The sequence below is a fragment of the Oenanthe melanoleuca genome, chromosome 27, assembly GCF_029582105.1.
Source record: "Oenanthe melanoleuca isolate GR-GAL-2019-014 chromosome 27, OMel1.0, whole genome shotgun sequence".
NCBI classification, from domain to species: domain Eukaryota; kingdom Metazoa; phylum Chordata; class Aves; order Passeriformes; family Muscicapidae; genus Oenanthe; species Oenanthe melanoleuca.
In genome coordinates this window covers 5,769,181-5,789,073 of record NC_079360.1, presented here as the reverse complement: position 1 = coordinate 5,789,073, position 19,893 = coordinate 5,769,181, and the positions used below count along the sequence as shown (strand labels likewise).

Sequence of the window (19,893 nt, the reverse complement as noted above, 5' to 3'; positions counted from 1 at the left end):
GCAGCTCCTGGACTGCAGAGAGGAGGGTTGGACCCCCAAACCATCCCCATCCACAGCCAGGCCCCGCAGAGGGACAGGGGGACAGCGGGTTCACAGCTCCAGGGACGGGAGCGGGTCCTGTCCCGGGAGAATCGCTGCCCTGACAGCCTGGGTGGCACCCGGCGTCACCCCAAGGACACCCCAAGGACACCCGGGCCCTGTCCCGCAGCCCTGTCACACAGGATCCCAGCCCTCGCTGGGAAAGCCGAGCTTTCCCCGCAGCACAGCCGGGGGCTGCAGGGGTTCCGGGCCCCCTCTGCCCTCCCAGCCCCAGCTGCACCCCCAGAGCTCGGCGGGGCCTCGGGGGGACACGGGGCAGGACACGGGCGGAGCTGCAGCGGTGGCATCTCGGCCTCTTTGGTTGTAGAGGGGAGGGGCGGGCGGGGAGAGCCGCGGCACCCCTGGTGCTGCCGGAACAAAGGCAGCCAGAGCAAGAACCGAGCTGGCTCCTGTCCCGAGCGGTGCCGGGGGGCTCGGAGCTGGGTGAGGGGAGCCCCGAAAGGCGGCTCAGTGGCCCCGGGCTGGGGGAGCTGCTGGCGCCTCCCCCGCGTCCTCCCGGGCTGTCACCGCTGCCACCGGCACAGCAGAGCCATGGAGCTGCCACCTCCGCCATCGCTGAGCTGACCTTGCAGGGAAACAAAAAGAACAACCCAGAAATGTCACAAGCTGCGCCCAAGTGCGGGAGCCATCCCAGCCCCGGAGCCGAGCGCGCCCGTCCGAGCTCCGGCAGACATGCGGGGCTGGGCTGCGGCGGGGCCGGCGCGGGCAGCTCAAAACTACTTACAGCATTTATTTTTTTTTTTTTCAAACACATGCTCGTTTATGAAAACAATCACCCTGGCACGGTCCAAGCATATACAGACAAATCTACTCTACGACACGAGGGGCTGCCAAAGGAATGGGGAAAAGCCTCTACTCATCCACTCAGCGGTTCCAGCACAGCCACGGAGAGGGGAACGCCGCAGCTCCAGCTGCCGGAGCTGGGAGCGGGGCTGGGGGGGCCTGGCCGTTATCTTCATACACATCTCGGCTTTCGGAAATAAAAACAAAAGGTTTCTTCCAAATCAGCAGGCAAATGGAACGGCGGGGCTGTGCGCCCAGGACCCGCCCGGCCCGCGGGCCAGCAGGGCACAGCTGGGCGAGGGCACAGCCCCTTCCCGAGGGGCGCCCTGAGCTGCCGGGGGGGCTCGGGTCGTGCTGGGGCCGCCCCCTCCCCGGCCGGGACAGCGAGGGACGCGGCGGGAGCGGGGACGGGACGGGACGGGCTGTGCGCTCCGAGGAGCAGGGGGAGAGGAGGTTTTGTACCTCATAGTGTCACTGAATTTGAAGTCCTGGAGCTAGAGCTGAATGAACAGTAAAAGCAGGTTAAATCATTAACCAGTTAGGGACGGGGAAGCAGCTGTAAAAGGAACAGAGGAAGAAGGCCAGATTATTATTTTCGTTTCTTTTCTTTTTTCTTTCCTTTCCTTGTCTTCTCTCCTGGTGGCCGCCGCGCCGTGATCACAAGCCCTGCTTGGCCAGCGAGGCAGACACCTCGTCGGCTAGCGTGGCCAGCTGGGGGGAGTCCACCAGGTTGATGCTGCCGCTGGAGGAGACGTTGCTAAGGCGACGGGGGGAGGCGTCCCCGGAGATGGTCGGTGACTTGTAGACGATCTCGGCGCCGTGGTCGGTCTTGGCTTTGGCGTTCTCGCGGAAGGTCAGCTTGTGGGTCTCAATCTGCGGGGACAGCGGCCGGTCAGGGGACAGGGGCAGCCGCCAGGTGTCCAGGTGGGAGCAGAGCAGTGAACTGAGCCCCAGTGCCCAGAGGGGACAGCAGGGCTGAGCCTCTGGGTGCTGCTGATCCTGCCCAGGCGAGCTCCTGGGTCCCAGAGGGCACAGCCTGGGCTGTGCCTCTCCCCTGGCACACGAAGCTCCCTCAGCCCCCGGGGCTGCTCCCAGGAGCCAAACCCCTCTCCCGGTGAACTGGACCTCGTTGGCTACTTACAGGTGCCCTCCCCAGCCGAGTGCAGGGCTGGGGGCTGGCTCTCCATGGGGCTCAGTGGCTCCAGCACCAGGGCCTGGAGCCCAGCACGCTCTGGGCTCGGGGTCCAGGTCTTGTCTTCCTTGCCTTTCTCTCTCTATGGGTGAAGAAACCCACCCAGGGCAGTGGGGGGCAAAAAATGCATCAGCAACAAAAACCATGATCCAAGAAATGCCAGCCAGAAGGAAAAAAGACAAAAAATATAGAAAATAAGTAGAAAACTGGGGAGAAAAAGATCTGAAAAACAGGGCCATTCACTGGCTCATAGAAAGAAGAGTGGCTGCCTTTGAAGCCAGGGAGGAAAACTCTCCAAGAACAGCAAGGCAGAGCACGGAGAACCAGCTCCCCATGGCAGACCTGGAACAGGAACCAGAGCTCAGCCCAAAGGGATGTGTGGACTGTGAGTCCAGACGTGGATCTGTGTGCCACAGAGCAAGGAGGGGCTTGGGGCACGGGAAAGGAGCAGCAGAGCTGCAGCTGGACCAGCCACACCCACAGTCACACCCACAGCTCCTCCAGGCTGGAGGCCGAGGTGATGGTGCCACTGCTGGGTCACAGCCTCGCAGAGAAACTGCCCTGCAAAGGGCAAGATCTTCAAACTGGGGCCCAGTGACTGTGCCAGGGTGTGCCAGAGCCCCCAGGGAATCCCAGAAGGGTGGCCCAGGGCTCAGAGAAGCACAGGGCAGCTGATGCAGGGCAGAGAGAAGGTGAGGAAGTCAAGCGGTGCCGCAGCCAGAGGCCAGCTGGAGGTGAGAGCTGGAGCTGCACACAGAACACGTGGCCAAGAGCAAAGTGCCAAAATGCAGGAGCTGACACAGAACCTTCCCCTCCCACTGAGACAAAAGGGCTGCAGAAACAAGCAAGATGAAAACTGCTTTTCCCTGGGAAGCTGAGCCCTGCCAGGCTGCAGCCTCAGCCCTGTGCTCACCTGCTGGCCTCACCCCCTCCCTGCTGGGCCCTTGGTGCCTTGAAGGGCTCTGGGGCTGTTTCACCTGGCTAAGACTCCCTGAAGTCACCATCAAAGCTCAGCCCCAGTTCAGCACTTCCCTGACCCAAGTGCTTTTTGTTTTCAATTTAACCCCCCAAACACTCCCTCCCTTCACAGAGCCCTCGGTCAGGAAGGAGGAATCACCTTCTGAAGGGCCAGTTTGCTGCAAAGTCACCTGTCCTAAACAAAGCTGAGCCTTTAATGCTGCCCTTTCACTGGGATCCAACCCCTCTGCAGCTCCCCAGCTGCAGCTCAGTGCCACAGCACAGGGAAGGGTTTGAGGCACAAACACAAACTTCAGAGGCAGCAGAAAGAGCAGGAAACCACAGCAGAGGCTGCCACTGACACTGGCCCAGAGGCCCCAGCTCTGCCCAGACCCTCCCAGTGCCCACAGCCACACCCTGGCCCCATAAATCAACATTCACCTTTTTATTGCCCCCTCCAGGGACGTGGCTGATGTTATCTAGGGACCCGATTTTCGACTGCACCTTATCTTTGAAGTCCAGTTTCTCAGATTTCACCTCCACCTGGCCACCACCTGGAAGGGAAGAGTGAGGGGAGGGTCAGGAGCTGGGGGCAGCTGCCAGCACTGCAGGGATGCTGCAGCCACTGCCCCTCAGCCCAGCAGAGCCCAGGGTACCTGGTTTGTGGTGGATGTTGCCCAGGGAGCCACATTTGGATGTCACATGGCTCAGGTCCACTGGCTTGTAGACGATTTGCACCTGGAGAGAGGAGCAGGGGATGAGCTGGGGGCCAGCAGGGGCAGCTGGGAGGGGGAGCACAACACACAGCAGCACCTGAGCTGGACTGCAGGGACAGGGCTGCTCCAGCCCAGCAGGATTAATGACACCAGAGGAACTGCCACCAGAAATGGGAGAGCACTGATGCCCCCGTGCCTCTCAACAGGCAGCATGCACGAGATCACCTCTCCACAGAGGGGGCAGAGGCAATTTTAAAGTGCTCGAGTGAGAGAGAAAGTGGAGTGGTGATTAATTAAGATTTGCATACACATCATCCAAAAGGAGGAGATATACCAGAGAGAAAATGTAAAAAATAAATACCTTTTCTGGTGTAAAACATAAAGCTTATGTCCACAAAAACTGAAAGAACAGAAATGATCAATGTGCACAGAACTTTTAAAAGAGTGACCAAAATATGCATTTCTGAAAAAATGCTGTAATGGAAATAAGGGTTAAAAAAAACCAAACAAAAAACAAACAACAAAGCAAAGTCTAAATATCTGGAGTTCACATCATAGAAATTAAAATGGCAATTATAAAATATTGAACCACAGCAGCACTCTGCTATTTAAGCTCAGTTTTGATGTGCTTTGCCCAGGATGTCTCTGCTGCAGCAGCTCCAGGGATCCCCCATGCCCAGAGCTCGAGGGACACTGGGACAAGGACACACAGAGGGACAGGCAGGGGCTCTGCAGGGCACAGCACACACAGGGCAGGAGCAGGAGACAAGGGCAGGGAACAGCCCCAGGGTCACCTGGAGCCTGCTGGGCAGAAATGGAGCAGCCACACCCAGGGCTCTGGGCAGCCCCTGCTGCTCCCCAGGCAGGGGAGATGTGCAGAGGGGCTGAGCCCCCCAGCAGGGAGCCCCTGCAGCCCCTCTGAGCCCCCAGCTGCATCCTCCAGCACTGGACTGCCACCCCCAGCAGCAGAGATTGTCACAGCCCCCAGACACAGCCCAGCTCACCCAGGTCAGCCCCAGGCAGACCTGCCCTGCCCCAGGCTCACACACACCAGAGGCAGCTGGACAGGACACGGGGACAGAGGCAGCCCTGGGTCAGGAGCACACCTGGACACACACGGGGAAGGGCACACTTCAATGCACCAGGACAGGACAGCAGCTGGATTTGGGAGGAGAGCAGGAAACAGACCCCAAAGAGCAGCCAGTGCCTTCCCAATGCCAGCTGTGACCCTGAGGGGTCTCTCAGCAACTCAGGCACCGCTGAGACCTGGGACTGAGAGCCCAGAACAAGCCCTCAGCAACTGGAACTCTGCTCTCATTCCCAGCCCTTTCTGACAGACAGGGCTCTGCTGTCCCTTCCCATCCTGCTGGGGATCCTCCCCATGTCAGCAGGGAAGGGAGAGGGGAGCAGAGCTGGGGGAGCAGTGCCAGAGACCTGGGGATCCCCCTGAGCAGGGGCACCCCTGGTTAGAGCAGGGCTGGAGGATCCAGGCACACCCTGTGGGGGCTGGGCAGGGGTGCTGCTGCCATGGGGGCTCAGCCCCAAAGCCCTGGGGTCTCTTGTTCCCAGCCCCAGCACAGCCAGGAGTGCCCCTGGCAGGATTTGCTCTGCTGCAGCCAGGCAGAGCTCCTGGTTTGCACCTCTGGCAGGGCCTGGGCAGGGATCACCACCCCAGATGGAAATCCAGGTAATTCCTAACCCAGTGCAGCTGCCAACACCAGGTGTGAGCTCTGTGGAGGGATGAGCTCAGCAGCCACAGCACAGAGGATTTGTGGGCAGCACCAGCTCCTGGGCCCCCACACCCTGGGCAGGAGCCCAGAGAAGGGCAGAGGAACCACCAGGGACCTGCTTGGCAGGGGCCTGAGCCCTGCAGAGCAGCTCCTCTGGCTCTGAACTCACTGCAGAGTGACACCAAATTTAAACAAGAGGCTGCAAACCCAGCTGTGTCCCTGCCAAGCCTTCTGCAAGGCTCAGCTGCTCAGGGAGGGCATCCACAGCCCAAGGAAAATCCATGGGAACACCTCAGAGCAGCCCCCACAAACCCCAGGCTCTGTCTGGGCTCTCAGGGATGAGCCTTCCTCGGCCCAGTGTCTTTCCTGGACCCAAACTCTCTCCAGCTGTAAATGCACCAACCTCTGTGGAGCTTCTCCAGGTTTCTGGCACAGTAACTGGAAGCTGAGTCTGGTATTTATGTGGGAACAGCTGGAAATGCCAGTGTTCAAATCAATTAACCCAACAATACTGTGGGCTCAGCCTCTGTGGGCACTGCTGGACACATTCCTCAGCAAGGAGAAACTGAATATTTGCATGGATCATACTTGCCTGGTGGGAATGGGCACATGCTGGGCAGGGTCATGTCCAGTTTAGCAGCACATTGAGCAATGAGGGCTGCCTCTGCTCTGAATGTCCCCATCCCACAGACAAGGAGGATTCAGGAGTGCAGAGCCCTGGAGCCCCTGGGCTGTTTGGTTACAGAGGTGGTTTGGACACGGGGCAGTTAGTTCTGTCCGTGCCAGGCATGGCCAGGACTTGTTAGGGCTGGATTTTGGGTTGAGGGTTAAATGACAGCACGTCCCCAATGGCTATGTGACAGCAGGGTGGCTGCAGATAGCATTGGTGATTGGTTAACAACATGCCACTAGGTCAGGGTTAGCACAGAGCATTCCAAGTGTGAAGGTACTCACACTGCCTCCGCCAGGGATGTGTTTGATATTATCCTTTGAGCCACACCTGGATTGCACGCTGCTAAAGTCCAGCTTCTTATTAATTATCTGCACCTTTGGTAGCCAGAAAAGAGTCATTGCACGTCACCAATAGCTATCTGGGGGCAGGGTGCTGCAGATAGCATTGGCAGCTCAGTGTACACAGCATGCCACTGGATAGAAGTGTGATAGAGCATTCAAAGTGTGAAGGTACTCACACTGCCTCCGCCAGGGATGTGTTTGATATTATCCTTTGAGCCACACTTGGACTGCACGCTGCTAAAGTCCAGCTTCTTATTAATTATCTGCACCTTTGGTAGCCAGAAAAGAGCGTGAGAAACAACGTGACCATCTGCAGCTTGACCATGTGTTACAGCCCTAAACCAGCAGCCTCCTGCCAGGGCCAGCAGGGAGAAGGAAAAGCTCTGGCTGGCTGCTGGATTTATCTGCTCCTGGCTGGAGGGGAAGAGGGAGGTGGGCAGCTTTTGGCTCCAGACTGGGTGGTGATGCAGCCCTGGGTGCCAGGCCACAAACACCAGCCAAAAAACCAGTCCAGCCTGGATCCCTCCACTGAACAGAACAGGGAACTTGCTGGGCAGCAAACCCACAGGGAGAGAGGGCTGAGAGACCCCTGCAGTGCCAGAGACCCCTGCAGTGATCAGAGACCCCTGCAGTGCTCAGAGACCCCTGCAGTGCTCAGAGACCCCTCCAGTGATCAGTGACCCCTGCAGTGATCAGTGACCCCTGCAGTGATCAGAGACCCCTGCAGTGCTCAGAGACCCCTGCAGTGCCCAGAGACCCCTCCAGTGATCAGAGATCCCTCCAGTGATCAGAGACCCCTGCAGTGCCAGAGACCCCTGCAGTGCTCAGTGACCCCTGCAGTGCCAGAGACCCCTGCAGTGATCAGTGACCCCTCCAGTGATCAGTGACCCCTGCAGTGCCCAGAGACCCCTCCAGTGATCAGTGACCCCTGCAGTGCCAGAGACCCAGGTTCTGCACAGCCAGTGCCAGGAGGAGGGCTGGAGCTGAGAGGGAAAAGCCTGCCCAGCTCCAGCTCCTGGGCCAGGCACAGCCAGTCTTGGGCAAACAGGTGCCACTGGCCAGGCTGGGAACACGAGCTGTGTGTGCAGCACTGGGAGAGGGCACCAAGCTCTGCTCTGCACAGGGCTCTCACTCCCTCCAGAGCTACCACGGGGAAGACAAGGCTGACAGGGATGCAGCCCCAGTTCCCCTCCCAGGGATGCAGCTCCAGTTCAAAGCCCAGGGATGCAGCCCCAGTTCCCATCCCAGGGATGCAGCTCCAGTTCCCATCCCAGGGATGCAGCTCCAGTTCCCAGCCCAGGGATGCAGCCCCATCCAGCTCTGTGGCACATTCCTGAGGGGTCTCTGCTGGGTGGGAGTGGGCTGGAAAGGGCAGGGGTGGGATGGGAAGCACTGCTAACCACCCCTCCACCCCAGGGCCTCCCCCACGCTGATTCCTGTGCTCATGAAGCTGCTTCCCCCCTGCAGGGAGCTGTGCTGGAGCCACCCCAGCATCCCAGACAAGGTGAAAACAACCCAAACAAGCCCTGCTGCTTCCCCAGAGCCTGGAGGGGCTTTACAACCCCACAGGTGAGAATGCAGGTGACAACCCCCAGGTCTGACCACGAGAGTCCCCAGCAGTGGCACAGCCCTGGTGGCACCATCCCCAAGCTGGGCTCAGCTCCATCCCAGGCTCCAGCCCAGCTGCCCCTTCCAGGAGAGCCCCCAGCAGTGGCACAGCCAGCCCTGGGCACAGACTGCCCTGGTGGCACCAACCCCAAGCTGGGCTCAGCTCCATCCCACACCCCAGCCCTGCCAGGAGAGCCCCCAGCAGTGCCCTGCCTCCCCAAACCAAAGCACCACAGCTGCCCTGTGCCCCAGCAGGGCTTTCCAAGCTCACATCCCCTAATCCCACGAAGCAGGACCCAGCCCTGCCAGGCCAGGCCTTGCCAGAGCCACGCTCATGGTCCAGCCACGACAGAGGTGCTCAGGCAATGCAGCAGCACTGGCACAGACGTGGCCTGGCTGCTCCTGGGGGTCTGGACTCTGCACAGGCTCCAAACCATCTCTGACCAGCCTAAAATCAACCTGCTGGGACCAGCCCCCTCTGCTGAGAGCAGCCTCATGCCTGCAGAATCCCCAGCACAGCATCAGCCATCCTCCCCTGCCAAGAGCAAGGAATTGCCCCAAATTCAGCTCTCCTTACTCTTTCAGCAGCAACAACAAACAGAAAGGCAGAGAGGGGAAAAAAACAACTTGTAAAAGCTGGATTGAGAAAAGAACAAGCAAATAATTTAACTATTTTCCAGTAAACAAGGGTTCCTTCTAAAATCCCTGGAGAGCAGGTTTGTGGGGGTGGGAAGAAAAACCTGCCTGTGCAAAGTGGGCAGGAGGGCTGAGCCCCCCAAAAAGGACACTGTGCTCATGTGCTGCTGTCTCATGACCCAGAGCCCTGCCCAGGCTCCAGAGCCCCCTGGGCCGTGGCACAAAGCCAGCAAATCACCAGCCACGGTGGAAAAGGCCTGGAAAGGCCGTGACAAAGCAGCTGCCACCTCACAGCAGGCAGGGGAGCCAGCTCAAAGGCTGCCCCATGGCAAAGGGGAGCTTCCAGAGCCACTGAGGCACCTGCTCACAGAAAATGTCGTGCACAGCACTCAGGGAACGTTTGCTATGGCTCTGCATGGTCTGGAGCCAGGCAGAGTCACCCCAGGATTGGCAGTGTCACCCCAGGACCATCAGTGTCCCCTGCCAGGCTTGCAGAGTTTATCCCCAGACCCTCATTCCCAAGCACCTGGAGCCCAGAGGTGACTTTGCTGGGAGTTTTCTGGGAGTGCAAAGTGTTTGAAAGGACAGAAGTGCCACCAGCTCTGGCCGTGCCACCCTGCACTGATGGCACAACACAGCCCAAAACCCTGCAAGAGCTGGATCCAAAATCCCAACGGCTGGGTCTGAGCCTGAGCCCTGAGGAGCAGGAGAGGAACCTTCCTGCCCTGCCCTGCCCTGCCCTGCCCTGCCCTGCCCTGGCAGGACTGCCCCAGGCAGGGGGGATTCACAAACTGCCCTGAGACCTGCCCCTCCTCAGGTCACACCCCTGCTGTCCCTGCAGGTCACACCCCCTGTCCCTGCAGGTCACACCCCTGCTGTCCCTGCAGGTCACACCCCCTGTCCCTGCAGGTCACACCCCTGCTGTCCCTGCAGGTCATACTCACTGTCCCTGCAGGTCACCCCTGCTGTCCCTGCAGGTCACCCCTGCTGTCCCTGCAGGTCACACCCAATGTCCCTGCAGGTCACACCCCTGCTGTCCCTGCAGGTCACACCCCCTGTCCCTGCAGGTCACACCCCCCTGTCCCTGCAGGTCACCCCTGCTGTCCCTGCAGGTCACACCCCTGCTGTCCCTGCAGGTCACACTCACTGTCCCTGCAGGTCACACCCCCTGTCCCTGCAGGTCACACCCAATGTCCCTGCAGGTCACACCCAATGTCCCTGCAGGTCACACTCCCTGTCCCTGCAGGTCACACCCAATGTCCCTGCAGGTCACACTCACTGTCCCTGCAGGTCACACCCCCTGTCCCTGCAGGTCATACTCACTGTCCCTGCAGGTCACACCCAATGTCCCTGCAGGTCACACTCCCTGTCCCTGCAGGTCACACCCAATGTCCCTGCAGGTCACACTCACTGTCCCTGCAGGTCACACCCCCTGTCCCTGCAGGTCACACCCAATGTCCCTGCAGGGAATGTCACTGTCCTGCAATGAGACCCACACCAGGCACAGCACAGCTGCACTCAGCCAGGTAAGGAATCCCAGGCCAATCATCCAACCCAAAACCTGCAGATGGGCCAGGGCCAGGTGGAGCCCAGAGCCCAGAACCCAGAGCTGAGCCCAGAACCCAAAACCAAGAGCCCAGAACCCAGAGCTGAGCCCAGAGCCCTGCCCAGAATCCAGCACCCAGAGCTCAGAGCTGAGCCCTGAGCCCAAAACCCAGAGCTCAGAGCCCTGAGCCCAAAGCCAAGCTCCTGCTCCTGCAACGCCAGGGCTCTCCCACCCCGCAGCAGTGCTCAGCACCCCACAGCAGTGCTCAGCACCCCACAGCAGTGCCCAGCACCCCACAGCAGTGCCCAGCACCCCATAGCAGTGCCCAGCACCCCATAGCAGTGCTCAGCACCCCACAACAGTGCCCAGCACCCCACAGCAGTGCCCAGCACCCCATAGCAGTGCTCAGCACCCCATAGCAGTGCCCAGCACCCCATAGCAGTGCTCAGCACCCTGCAGCAGTGCCCAGCACCCCACAGCAGTGCCCAGCACCCCATAGCAGTGCTCAGCACCCCACAGCAGTGCCCAGCACCCCACAGCAGTGCTCAGCACCCCACAGCAGTGCTCAGCACCCCACCGCAGTGCTCAGCACCCCACAGCAGTGCCCAGCACCCCATAGCAGTGCTCAGCACCCTGCAGCAGTGCCCAGCACCCCACAGCAGTGCCCAGCACCCCACAGCAGTGCCCAGCAGTGCTCAGCACCCCACAGCAGTGCCCAGCACCCCACAGCAGTGCTCAGCACCCCATAGCAGTGCCCAGCAGTGCTCAGCACTCACAGCAGTGTCCAGCACCCACAGCAGTGCCCAGCAGTGCTCAGCACTCACAGCAGTGTCCAGCACCCACAGCAGTGCCCAACAATGCTTAGCACCCCACAGCAGTGCTCAGCACCCCATAGCAGTGCCCAGCACCCCACAGCAGTGCTCAGCACCCCACAGCAGTGCCCAGCACCCCACAGCAGTGCCCAGCACCCCACAGCAGTGCCCAGCACCCCACAGCAGTGCCCAGCAGTGCCCAGCAATGCTCAGCACCCATAGCAGTGCTCACAGCAATGCCCAGCAGTGCCCAGCAGCACCCAGCACCCCACAGCAGTGCCCAGCAGTGCTCAGCACCCCACAGCAGTGCCCAGCACCCCACAGCAGTGCCCAGCAGTGCTCAGCACCCCACAGCAGTGCCCAGCACCCCATAGCAGTGCCCAGCACCCCACAGCAGTGCCCACAGCAGTGCCCATAGCAGTGCCCAGCAGTGCCCAGCAATGCTCAGCACCCACAGCAGTGCCCATAGCAGTGCCCAGCAGTGCCCAGCAGCACCCAGCACCCCACTGCAGCACCCACAGCAGCACCCAGCCCCCCGCTCCCCCCTGACCCCGCAGCAGGTCTGTGCTCACCTTGCCCCCCCCGGGCTGGTGCTTCAGGTTGTCGGTGGAGCCGATTTTGGACTTGACGTTTTTGAGGTCGGGCATGGGCGCGGCCGCGGGCGGGGCGCGGGTCTTGGCCGAGGCGGGCGACTTGGGGGGCGTGCGGACCACGGCCACCTTCTTGGGCTCCCTGGCTGGGGGGGTGGGCAGAGAGGGGGTGCGGGAGCGGCTGCCCGGGGTCCCGGGGGAGCCGGGGCTGCTGTAGCCGCTCCGGGGCTCCTTGGGCTGCTCACCTGCATTTGCACAGGGGCAGGGTCAGCGCCGGCCCCTGCCCCCGGACCCCAGCCCGCCCACACCCAGCGCAGCCCGGGGCGGGGGCTGCACTCTTCTACTCCGTTTTGATGAAAAAAAAACACAATTCAAAGGCAATTTCCTGATGGTCTCCACTGCCTGGATCATAAGAATCCCCACCCGAGCGTGGCACGATGGATTACAGACAAAACACACTCAGAATCACTTCTCTTTTAGAAATTTGGAAGCACTTCCAAAAAATTATTTTCTAATTAACTAAGGCTGATGGCTGAGCAGCTTAGCACTGTCCCCAGTTTGAAAAGGAAATGAAAAAGAAAAGACCCTTAAACATCACCTTTCTCAGTCTTTGCTGCTGCAGGAGGTGGTTTTTTCTGCTCCTTTCTGCCTGTTTAGTGAATGAGAAAGATGCTTAAACATAATAAAGCTGGAAAATTAATTGATTTAAGGTTTTATGCAGCTCTAGCTAAGTATGAAATATATGTATATATCCAGTGAAATGCACCATTTTAATGGAAATTCACAATGCCTGATGCTTTCTGGGGTTTTCTTCTCTGAGCATAATGGGCTAATCTCCATTCCTGCAATCGAAGAATTGATCCTCTTGCCCCTGGTCTTTGTGAAATACCATCAGAGAGAGAACGAGTAGATGGATTAAAAAAAAAAAAAAAAATGGAACTGCCTAAACCTTCCAAATTTGAGGAAATCCCACAGGACAAAGCAATGGCCTCTCCTACCCACTGCAGAGTGCATGAACACAGGGCACTGGGCAGCCCCAGAGCAGAGGGAGCAGCCCTGGAGCCCCAGGACAGGCTGAGCTGGGCCAGCAGCCCCCAGCACAGGCAGCCCCAGGACAGGCAGCCAGGGTCACCTACCGGAGCTGGGAGGGGTCTTGGGGGCCGTGGGGGTCTTGGCCGGGATGCGGGAGGCGTTGCTGGAGTTCCTCTGAGCCTTGGAGCCAGCCCTGGCCTCGGGGCCCTGGGGACACAGAGGGGATGTCAGGGATGGGCTGTCACCCCTGGGGTCACAGAGGGACATCAGGGACAGGCCTGGGACCCCTGGGGACACAGCACCCACAGGGACATCAGGGACAGGTTGTCACCTGGGGTCACAGCATCTCAGACCCTTCCACTTCTCCCCAGGACTCCCCACATCTGGAATGTGCCCAGGACTCCCCACAGCTGGAATGTGCCCAGGACTCCCCACAGCTGGAATGTTCACACCTTGTGTCCCACCTCCGCAGCCCCTCCTGGGCTCTGACCTCTCCCAGGTGAGCCCTTGGCATCACCTGCACCATTCACTGCACCCTCACACCTGCTTTAGCCACACCTCTGTTCTATAAACGTCATCCCTTGGTTTCCCCTGTTGTGCTAAAATTTTGTCCAGAAGATGAATTAATCCCAGCATCTGTGGCTGCACAGAGCCCAGAGCAGCTGCCCCTGGATCCCTGCAGTGCCCATGGCCAGGCTGGACACTGGGCTGGGACACCCTGGGACAGTGGGAGGGGTCCCTGCCATGGCAGGGGTGGGATGGGTGACATTTAATGCTGTTTCTGACCCAAACCACCCCAGGGTTCTGTGGCTCTGCTGTCCCTCACCAAGGTGTGTTTATGTGACTGAATGCACAAAAGGAAAAGCTCCAAGGTCCAGCTCAGCCTGCTGGGTGAGCCATGGGTGTGCTGCACGCCCTGAGCTCTGGCACTGCTCAAACGCCCCTGTGGGAGGCACAGGCAGAGCTGCAGGACAAGGAGGGGCAGGAGGGGAGCTGGGCACACCTGGGGATGGATGGGTCACTCTGGGAGCCCTGTGTGCTGTGTGTGCTGCCCCAGACCCAAACCCCAGCCTGGACACACCTGGGGATGGATGGTCACAGCACAGAGCCCTGTGTGCTGTGTGTGCTGCCCCAGACCCAAACCCCAGCCTGGACACACCTGGGGATGGATGGTCACAGCACAGAGCCCTGTGTGCTGTGTGTGCTGCCCCAGACCCAAACCCCAGCCTGGGCACACCTGGGGATGGATGGGTCACTCTGGGAGCCCTGTGTGCTGTGTGTGCTGCCCCAGACCCAAACCCCAGCCTGGGCACACCTGGGGATGGATGGTCACAGCACAGAGCCCTGTGTGCTGTGTGTGCTGCCCCAGACCCAAACCCCAGCCTGGACACACCTGGGCAGGGTGCAGGGGGAGCAGCCCCCCCTCCAAGGGCCAGGGCAGCCCCAGCCCAGCAGCCCCTGCCAGGAGCCCCAGGAACAGCCCCAGGAGCTGCCCTGGCTCTCCCCAGCCCCTGCCTTACCTTGGCTGTGCTGGCAGCACGGGGGGAGGCAGCACAGGCCCCCTGGGCTGGGCTGCAGGGGGGTTTCAGAGGGGCTGCTGGCCCCAGGGGGGGCAGGGAGCCAGGGGCTTTGGCAGGGCAAGGTGAGCATTTCTTGGGTGAGGAAATGAAAAAAAACAGGAACAAAAACAAAAGAAAATCAGCTGGGAGGGAAATGAAATGGGATCAGTGACATTAAACAGGATTAGAAGGTGCAATACAGAGCTGGTGTGGGGTAGGGGCTGCTAGGGGCATAGAGAAATAACCAATTTCTGTGTTACAAAATAATTCTGTTACTCATCTTTAACTCCTCACCCACTGAATTTCCCCTCAGCTGGTTCATTATCCCACTCAGGCACTAACCAGGACAATAGCCAGTGAGCTAAACCTCCTCCAAATGTGTGACAGATATTGTTTAACTTCTGGAATTTACCCAGGATGAAACTCTGCTCCTCACCCAGAACACAAATCAGGAGCTGGATTGGATGATTCCTGTGGATCCCATCCAGCTCAGGTTATTCTATGACCTGCAAGGCCCAGATTATTTAATTTAATGTTCTAATTCCATGCTTTGCCCTTTTCACAGTTGTGCCTGTCCCCAGTGCAGTTTTGAGTCTGCCCCAAGGTCAGCTGCTGCTTTTCAGTCCTGGGCTGAGAAAATGATTTCTCCAACCTCCCACCCAACCCCAAGAGCCACGGGTTTGATTTAGATTTGAAACATTTCCTCACCCTCAAAGAACCCATGGATTGCACCATCCAAACCCAGGGAGGGAAGGAAAAAATAAAACCACTCTTGAAAACAAATGGGGAAATGGAACATAACGGGGAGGTTTCCTAAGAGGCACAAGGGCAGGGCAGCAGGGGAGCCAGGAACATGGGCAGGTGTCATGGCTTTGTTTTTTAGCTTACCTTGGACTTCTTCTCATCAGCTTCGGTTCCTTCCTTGTCAACACGACCTGACAGATGGAAACACACAGTCACACCTCTGGGGACTGCTCCTAGACTGCAGAGAGGCCAGCACACTGCTGGGGGCTGTCCCTGCTCTCCCTCAAGCCCAGCTCTGTTCCTACACGTGTGGCCAAGCCACCACTGCTTGCAGAAATCCACAAACACAGCCCCAGAAACACACCCTGCAGGGTTACAGCTGGTGCTGTGTCAGTCAGCACTGGGGAGCACACACACCAAGGACAGCATCTCACCCACATTTCCACCCAGCTCAGGACAGAAAGTTCCCTCCAACCCTACAGAGAGCCTGAAACACCCACTGTTCTAACAGCCACATAAATGGAGACTCAAGCTGCAGGAAAGGCCAGCCCAGCACTGTCATCTCCTTTAAGGGGTTGATCAGTTGGGCTGCAGAGCACTTTTATTAAAGTTGTTAATTCCTGTTGTTAATTCCCATCTCTCCTGACAGGCTCTGCCTCCCAGCACCGTGCCCCTTCCCTGGGTCAGACTAATTAGGAGATCAGAAATGGGGAGGAGACAAAGTTTGTACTCCAAGGCCCTTTTCCCCATTTTCACTAACTGGGAGGGGAAGCTGCTGCTGTTCTCCCCAGCCCCGGGGCTCAGCCCTTTCCTGGTGACAAGGACAATGCTGCCAGTGCAGCACTGACCCACCAGGGCTGCTGGAGCCACCACCCCTCCCAAATGCAGCTCAGCTGGAGCAGGGCTGGAGCCAAGCAGCCACCAAGAATCTCTATCTCTGCAGGGGAAGAGCATTAAATGATTGAACCTCTATGAATCAGCAGCTGAGAATCCCCACCCTGTGCTCCAGCTCCAGTGCAAGCCATGCCAGTGCCCTGCAGCACACAGCCAAGCTCCCCACTGCTGATCCCCAGGGAACAGCCAGAAATGTGTCATGAGCTTCAGCTCCAGAGCAAAAAGCCCCATCAACAATTTCTTGGTGAGCCCTGTGCAGCAAAAAGCCTCAAACCCAGCATGGAGCAGCCAAGGAGTGTGGGACTGGGGGAAAAGGCAGAGCTGCCCCAGGACCTGCCCTGGAGAGCCAGAGCTGGGCACAAACAGTGAGACCCCAGCCTGACCTGACCCCAGCCCTGGCTTGTGAGCACAGCTCACAGCTCCTGCAGCCACTGAGCTGGGCCCCTGGGACACTCCTGACCCCAGCAGAGGTGGGGAAGAGACAGGAAAGGTCGAAGGGATGCTCCAGCATTTAGTGGGGACCTCAAACCTTCACCCTCCCAGCCCAGCCCAGCCCCACCAGTGCTCAGATGGCTCCAGGTAGCTCCTGCTGCTGTGCTGGCACAGCCAGGGACACCCATCCCCAGCTGGGATGGCAGCAGGATGCTCTGGGAGAGCAGTGGACATGCCTGGCAGTGGGAAAGGGCCCTGCTGGCTGCAGCCCCTGTCTCCAGCAGGGGGTATTTAAGGGGAAAGTACCAGAAACAGGATCAGTGTGGGGGCTTTTCCATGGTCAGACCTGCCATCCTTGCCTTTTTCCTCCTGCCTCCTCCTTAGGAAAGCCAATTGCCAGTTATTGGATCAGCCATGCAAACCAGATGGCAGGAGTCCTGCTGGAAGGAGCTGCACAGCCAGGTGAGCCCCCTGCACCGAGCCAGGGCCACCTCCATCCCATCCTCATCCTCTCTGGGAAGGGCCAGGTGGGAGCTGAGGCACCCACCCGGCAGATCCAGGGAAATCAGAACAAAAACAGGTGAGAAAAAGCACAACTGGGGCCAGGCCAGCACCATGCAGGGACAGAACCACAGCCCAGGGGTCTCCAACCCCATCCAGGAGGGAGCAGCAGGGAGGGAGCAGCAGCACCCAGGTCAGTCACAAACAGCTGCAGTGCATGTCCTGGCAGCAGGAGTGGAGCTGCAGTGCTGGGCAGCAGGAGTGGAGCTGCAGTGCTGGGCAGCAGGAGAGGAGCTGCAGTGCATGTCCTGGCAGCAGGAGAGGAGCTGCAGTGCTGGGCAGCAGGAGAGGAGCTGCAGTGCTGGGCAGCAGGAGTGGAGCTGCAGTGCATGTCCTGGCAGCAGGAGTGGAGCTGCAGTGCTGGGCAGCAGGAGTGGAGCTGCAGTGCATGTCCTGGCAGCAGGAGAGGAGCTGCAGTGCTGGGCAGCAGGCTGGCACACACCTGTGAGCAGGCTGGCACACCCCAGGGCAGGCTGGCACACCCCAGGGCAGGCTGGCACACACCTGTGAGCAGGCTGGCACACCCCAGGGCAGGCTGGCACACCCCAGGGCAGGCTGGCACACACCTGTGAGCAGGCTGGCACACCCCAGGGCAGGCTGGCACACACCTGTGGGCACAGGGACACGGCTGCCCCTGTCTGCAGCTGCCCCACTGCGCCTCCTCCGCGGCGTCCTGCGGCCCCCTGCCTCCTCCAGAGCAGCGTCCTTGGCCTTCACACCATCCTCTGTCTCAGCAGGGGCTCTGTCTGCTTCTGCCACGGGCCCAGAATCTTCTCCCTCCTTGGGCTCAGCCTCTTTTTGGGAGACACTTCCAGGAGGCTCTGGCAGGGCGATCTCTGGACCTTCTCCTCCTCCCAGCAGCTGTGGCTTCTCCTCTCGCTCCTCTCCTGCTTTCTGGGACTCTTGCTCCTGTCCTGCTTTCTGGGACTCAGCTGCAGCCACGGGTGCCTCTCCTGGGCTGTCTCTGAGCACACCTTGGCTCTCTCCATCACGCTGCTGGTGAGGCTGCAGGGCAGCTGCTGGTGCCCCCGGGGCAGGCACACCCTGCTCACACGTCTCATCCTCCTCCTGCTCCTCATCCCGGTCCCGTGCTCCCGAACCCTCCGTGCCCGAGGCTCTGGCACACAAAGCTCCCTCCTCGTGGCCAGCTGTGCCAGCTGCTCCAGCCAGCTCTCTCTCCTCAGCGCTGCCTCCCTGAGCCCACAGCTCACTGCTGCCTGGGGCTGCTCCAGAGCCTTGGTACAAGTCCAGGGGGATTGGGATGGTGACCTGGATCCTGGTGGGAGCTGCCTTGCTGCTTTCCTGGGGCAGAGGTGGCTGCTGGAGCCCTGGGGGCTGGCTGGCCCCGGGTGCTGCCCGTGCCAGGGGCTGCTCAGGGCCAGCCTGGGGCTCTGGGCAGCTGGGCTCGCCTGCAGCTGGAGACGTGGGCGTGAGCAGGGGCAAGAAATGAGCACAGGCATGTCAGACATCAGCTGAGCTGAGAGAGTCAGGACTGCTACTGAAAATCTACTCAGAGAGAAAAGCAAGTCCCACCCCGCCCCACTGAGGACTCTTTGGCCTCTCTGAGCACTGATCAGGTAAAGAACCTAAACCAGAGCCCTGACATCACAACTGGGCCTTTGGAAAATAACACACAGGACTGGAACAAGAAAAGATGAAGTCAAGACCAACTCAGTGTCTCATCAGTGTCCTCCCCATCCTAAGAGAATGTCACAGTTGAGTGAAACAACCACACAAGGACCTCGTGTGTGACAGCTGAAAATCCCAGGACAAAGGGCTCAATAAAAATCAGCTCTAAAACCAGGGCAGAGAGAAGGGAGAACTCCAACACCCTCCACTAACAATCCCAATTTCTTTTTTACGGTGGTAAAAAAGAACTATTCATATATATATTTCATATATTTCATATATGGAAGAGCTGGCAGTCCAAAAACCACTGGCCAGGCAAGCAAAGGATTTATCCTAATTGCAGGGAGCAGAGTGCACAGAACTGTGCTCATCTGTGTGTGGAAAGCAACAACCTGAATTCTGCCCTGAGCTGAGAAGGCAAAACCCATTTAGTTCTGTAAAAGACATGGATGTCTAAATGCACTAATGGAGCCATGAAGAGGAGAGGCACTGCCCAACTGGAGGGGTTTATTATGTTTACTGCACAGGAAACTGCTGCACAAATGGCTTTTCACCAGGATTTTAAGCAGCATACTAAATGAGTGCTGTGGTGCAGTGCAGGCAGGACACAAACAGCCCCTAAGGCTGCCCCATGGAACTAAACCAGCACTGGGGGCTTTGGGAAAACCAATTTTCCATCAAGTCTGCACTGAGGAGTCAAGAGAAGCTTTTCCAGGTAGCCAAAGGGTCCCTGGATAATTCTCAGCCCATCTAAGCAGACACACAATTAATGCTGTGAGAACCCCACCATGTCTGGCTTTGTCACTCACATTCCCCAAGACTGGGAGGAGGAGAAAAATCCCTCAGTGCTGCAGTCAGGGTATGGGTGAGTAGGTTTGAGTCCTGTTTTACATCAGGATCACAAAATAATTAAACAATTTGTGCCTGCACTGCCTCTGTTCCACCTGAGCAGCTCCTCTGGCCACAGCTCATCCCAGCTCTGTCCATCAGCTTGTCCAGCCTGGAGAGTGCCCTGGCTCTGCCAGCCCATGACTTTGGCCATCTGAGAGGGAAATTTGGGGTGTGAGAAGCTGGAGCTCCCTGAAATGAGTGTGTTGGATCGTTCCAGGTGTGCACAGCCCTCCTCTGCCAGGAACAGGGAGCACTGCACCAGTGCTGTGCAGGGCAGAGCTCTTCCCCACTGAACAAATCCCCCAGCTCAGCACCAGCCACCTGCACAGCTGGAGCCAGGGACAGAGGATTCACCCACCTGGAGCAGCATCTCCTGCAGCGTGGTCCTCCAGGTTGGGCGTGGCTCCCACACCCGCCTCTTCAGCTGCTCCCAGGCAGGGAAAGAAGGGGAAAAACGTGATCAGAAGA

General features: G+C 59.0%; 1 protein-coding gene across 34 annotated transcripts in view; it reads right to left on the bottom strand.

Annotated features, from left to right (window-relative positions):
• Positions 1–688: 688 nt before the first annotated feature.
• Positions 689–19,893, bottom strand: part of MAPT (microtubule associated protein tau) — a 42,595-nt gene continuing 23,390 nt past the window's right edge. For 3 of the 34 annotated variants that reach the window (XM_056511928.1, XM_056511932.1, XM_056511935.1), the window contains 12 exons: positions 19,784–19,849; positions 17,514–18,320; positions 15,163–15,209; positions 14,236–14,367; positions 12,820–12,922; positions 12,282–12,332; positions 11,666–11,928; positions 6,668–6,760; positions 6,432–6,524; positions 3,688–3,769; positions 3,473–3,585; positions 689–1,755 (listed from right to left, as the gene is read on the bottom strand). In XM_056511928.1, the coding sequence (XP_056367903.1) occupies positions 1,540–1,755; positions 3,473–3,585; positions 3,688–3,769; positions 6,432–6,524; positions 6,668–6,760; positions 11,666–11,928; positions 12,282–12,332; positions 12,820–12,922; positions 14,236–14,367; positions 15,163–15,209; positions 17,514–18,320; positions 19,784–19,849 (2,066 nt within the window). In that variant the 3' untranslated portion in view covers positions 689–1,539. Of the gene's footprint in view, positions 1,756–2,023; positions 2,157–3,472; positions 3,586–3,686; positions 4,148–6,431; positions 6,525–6,667; positions 6,761–11,665; positions 11,929–12,281; positions 12,333–12,819; positions 12,923–14,235; positions 14,368–15,162; positions 15,210–17,513; positions 18,321–19,783; positions 19,850–19,893 lie in introns of those variants that run through there. The other 31 variants (XM_056511933.1, XM_056511938.1, XM_056511934.1 and 28 more) reach the window with 25 other exon arrangements.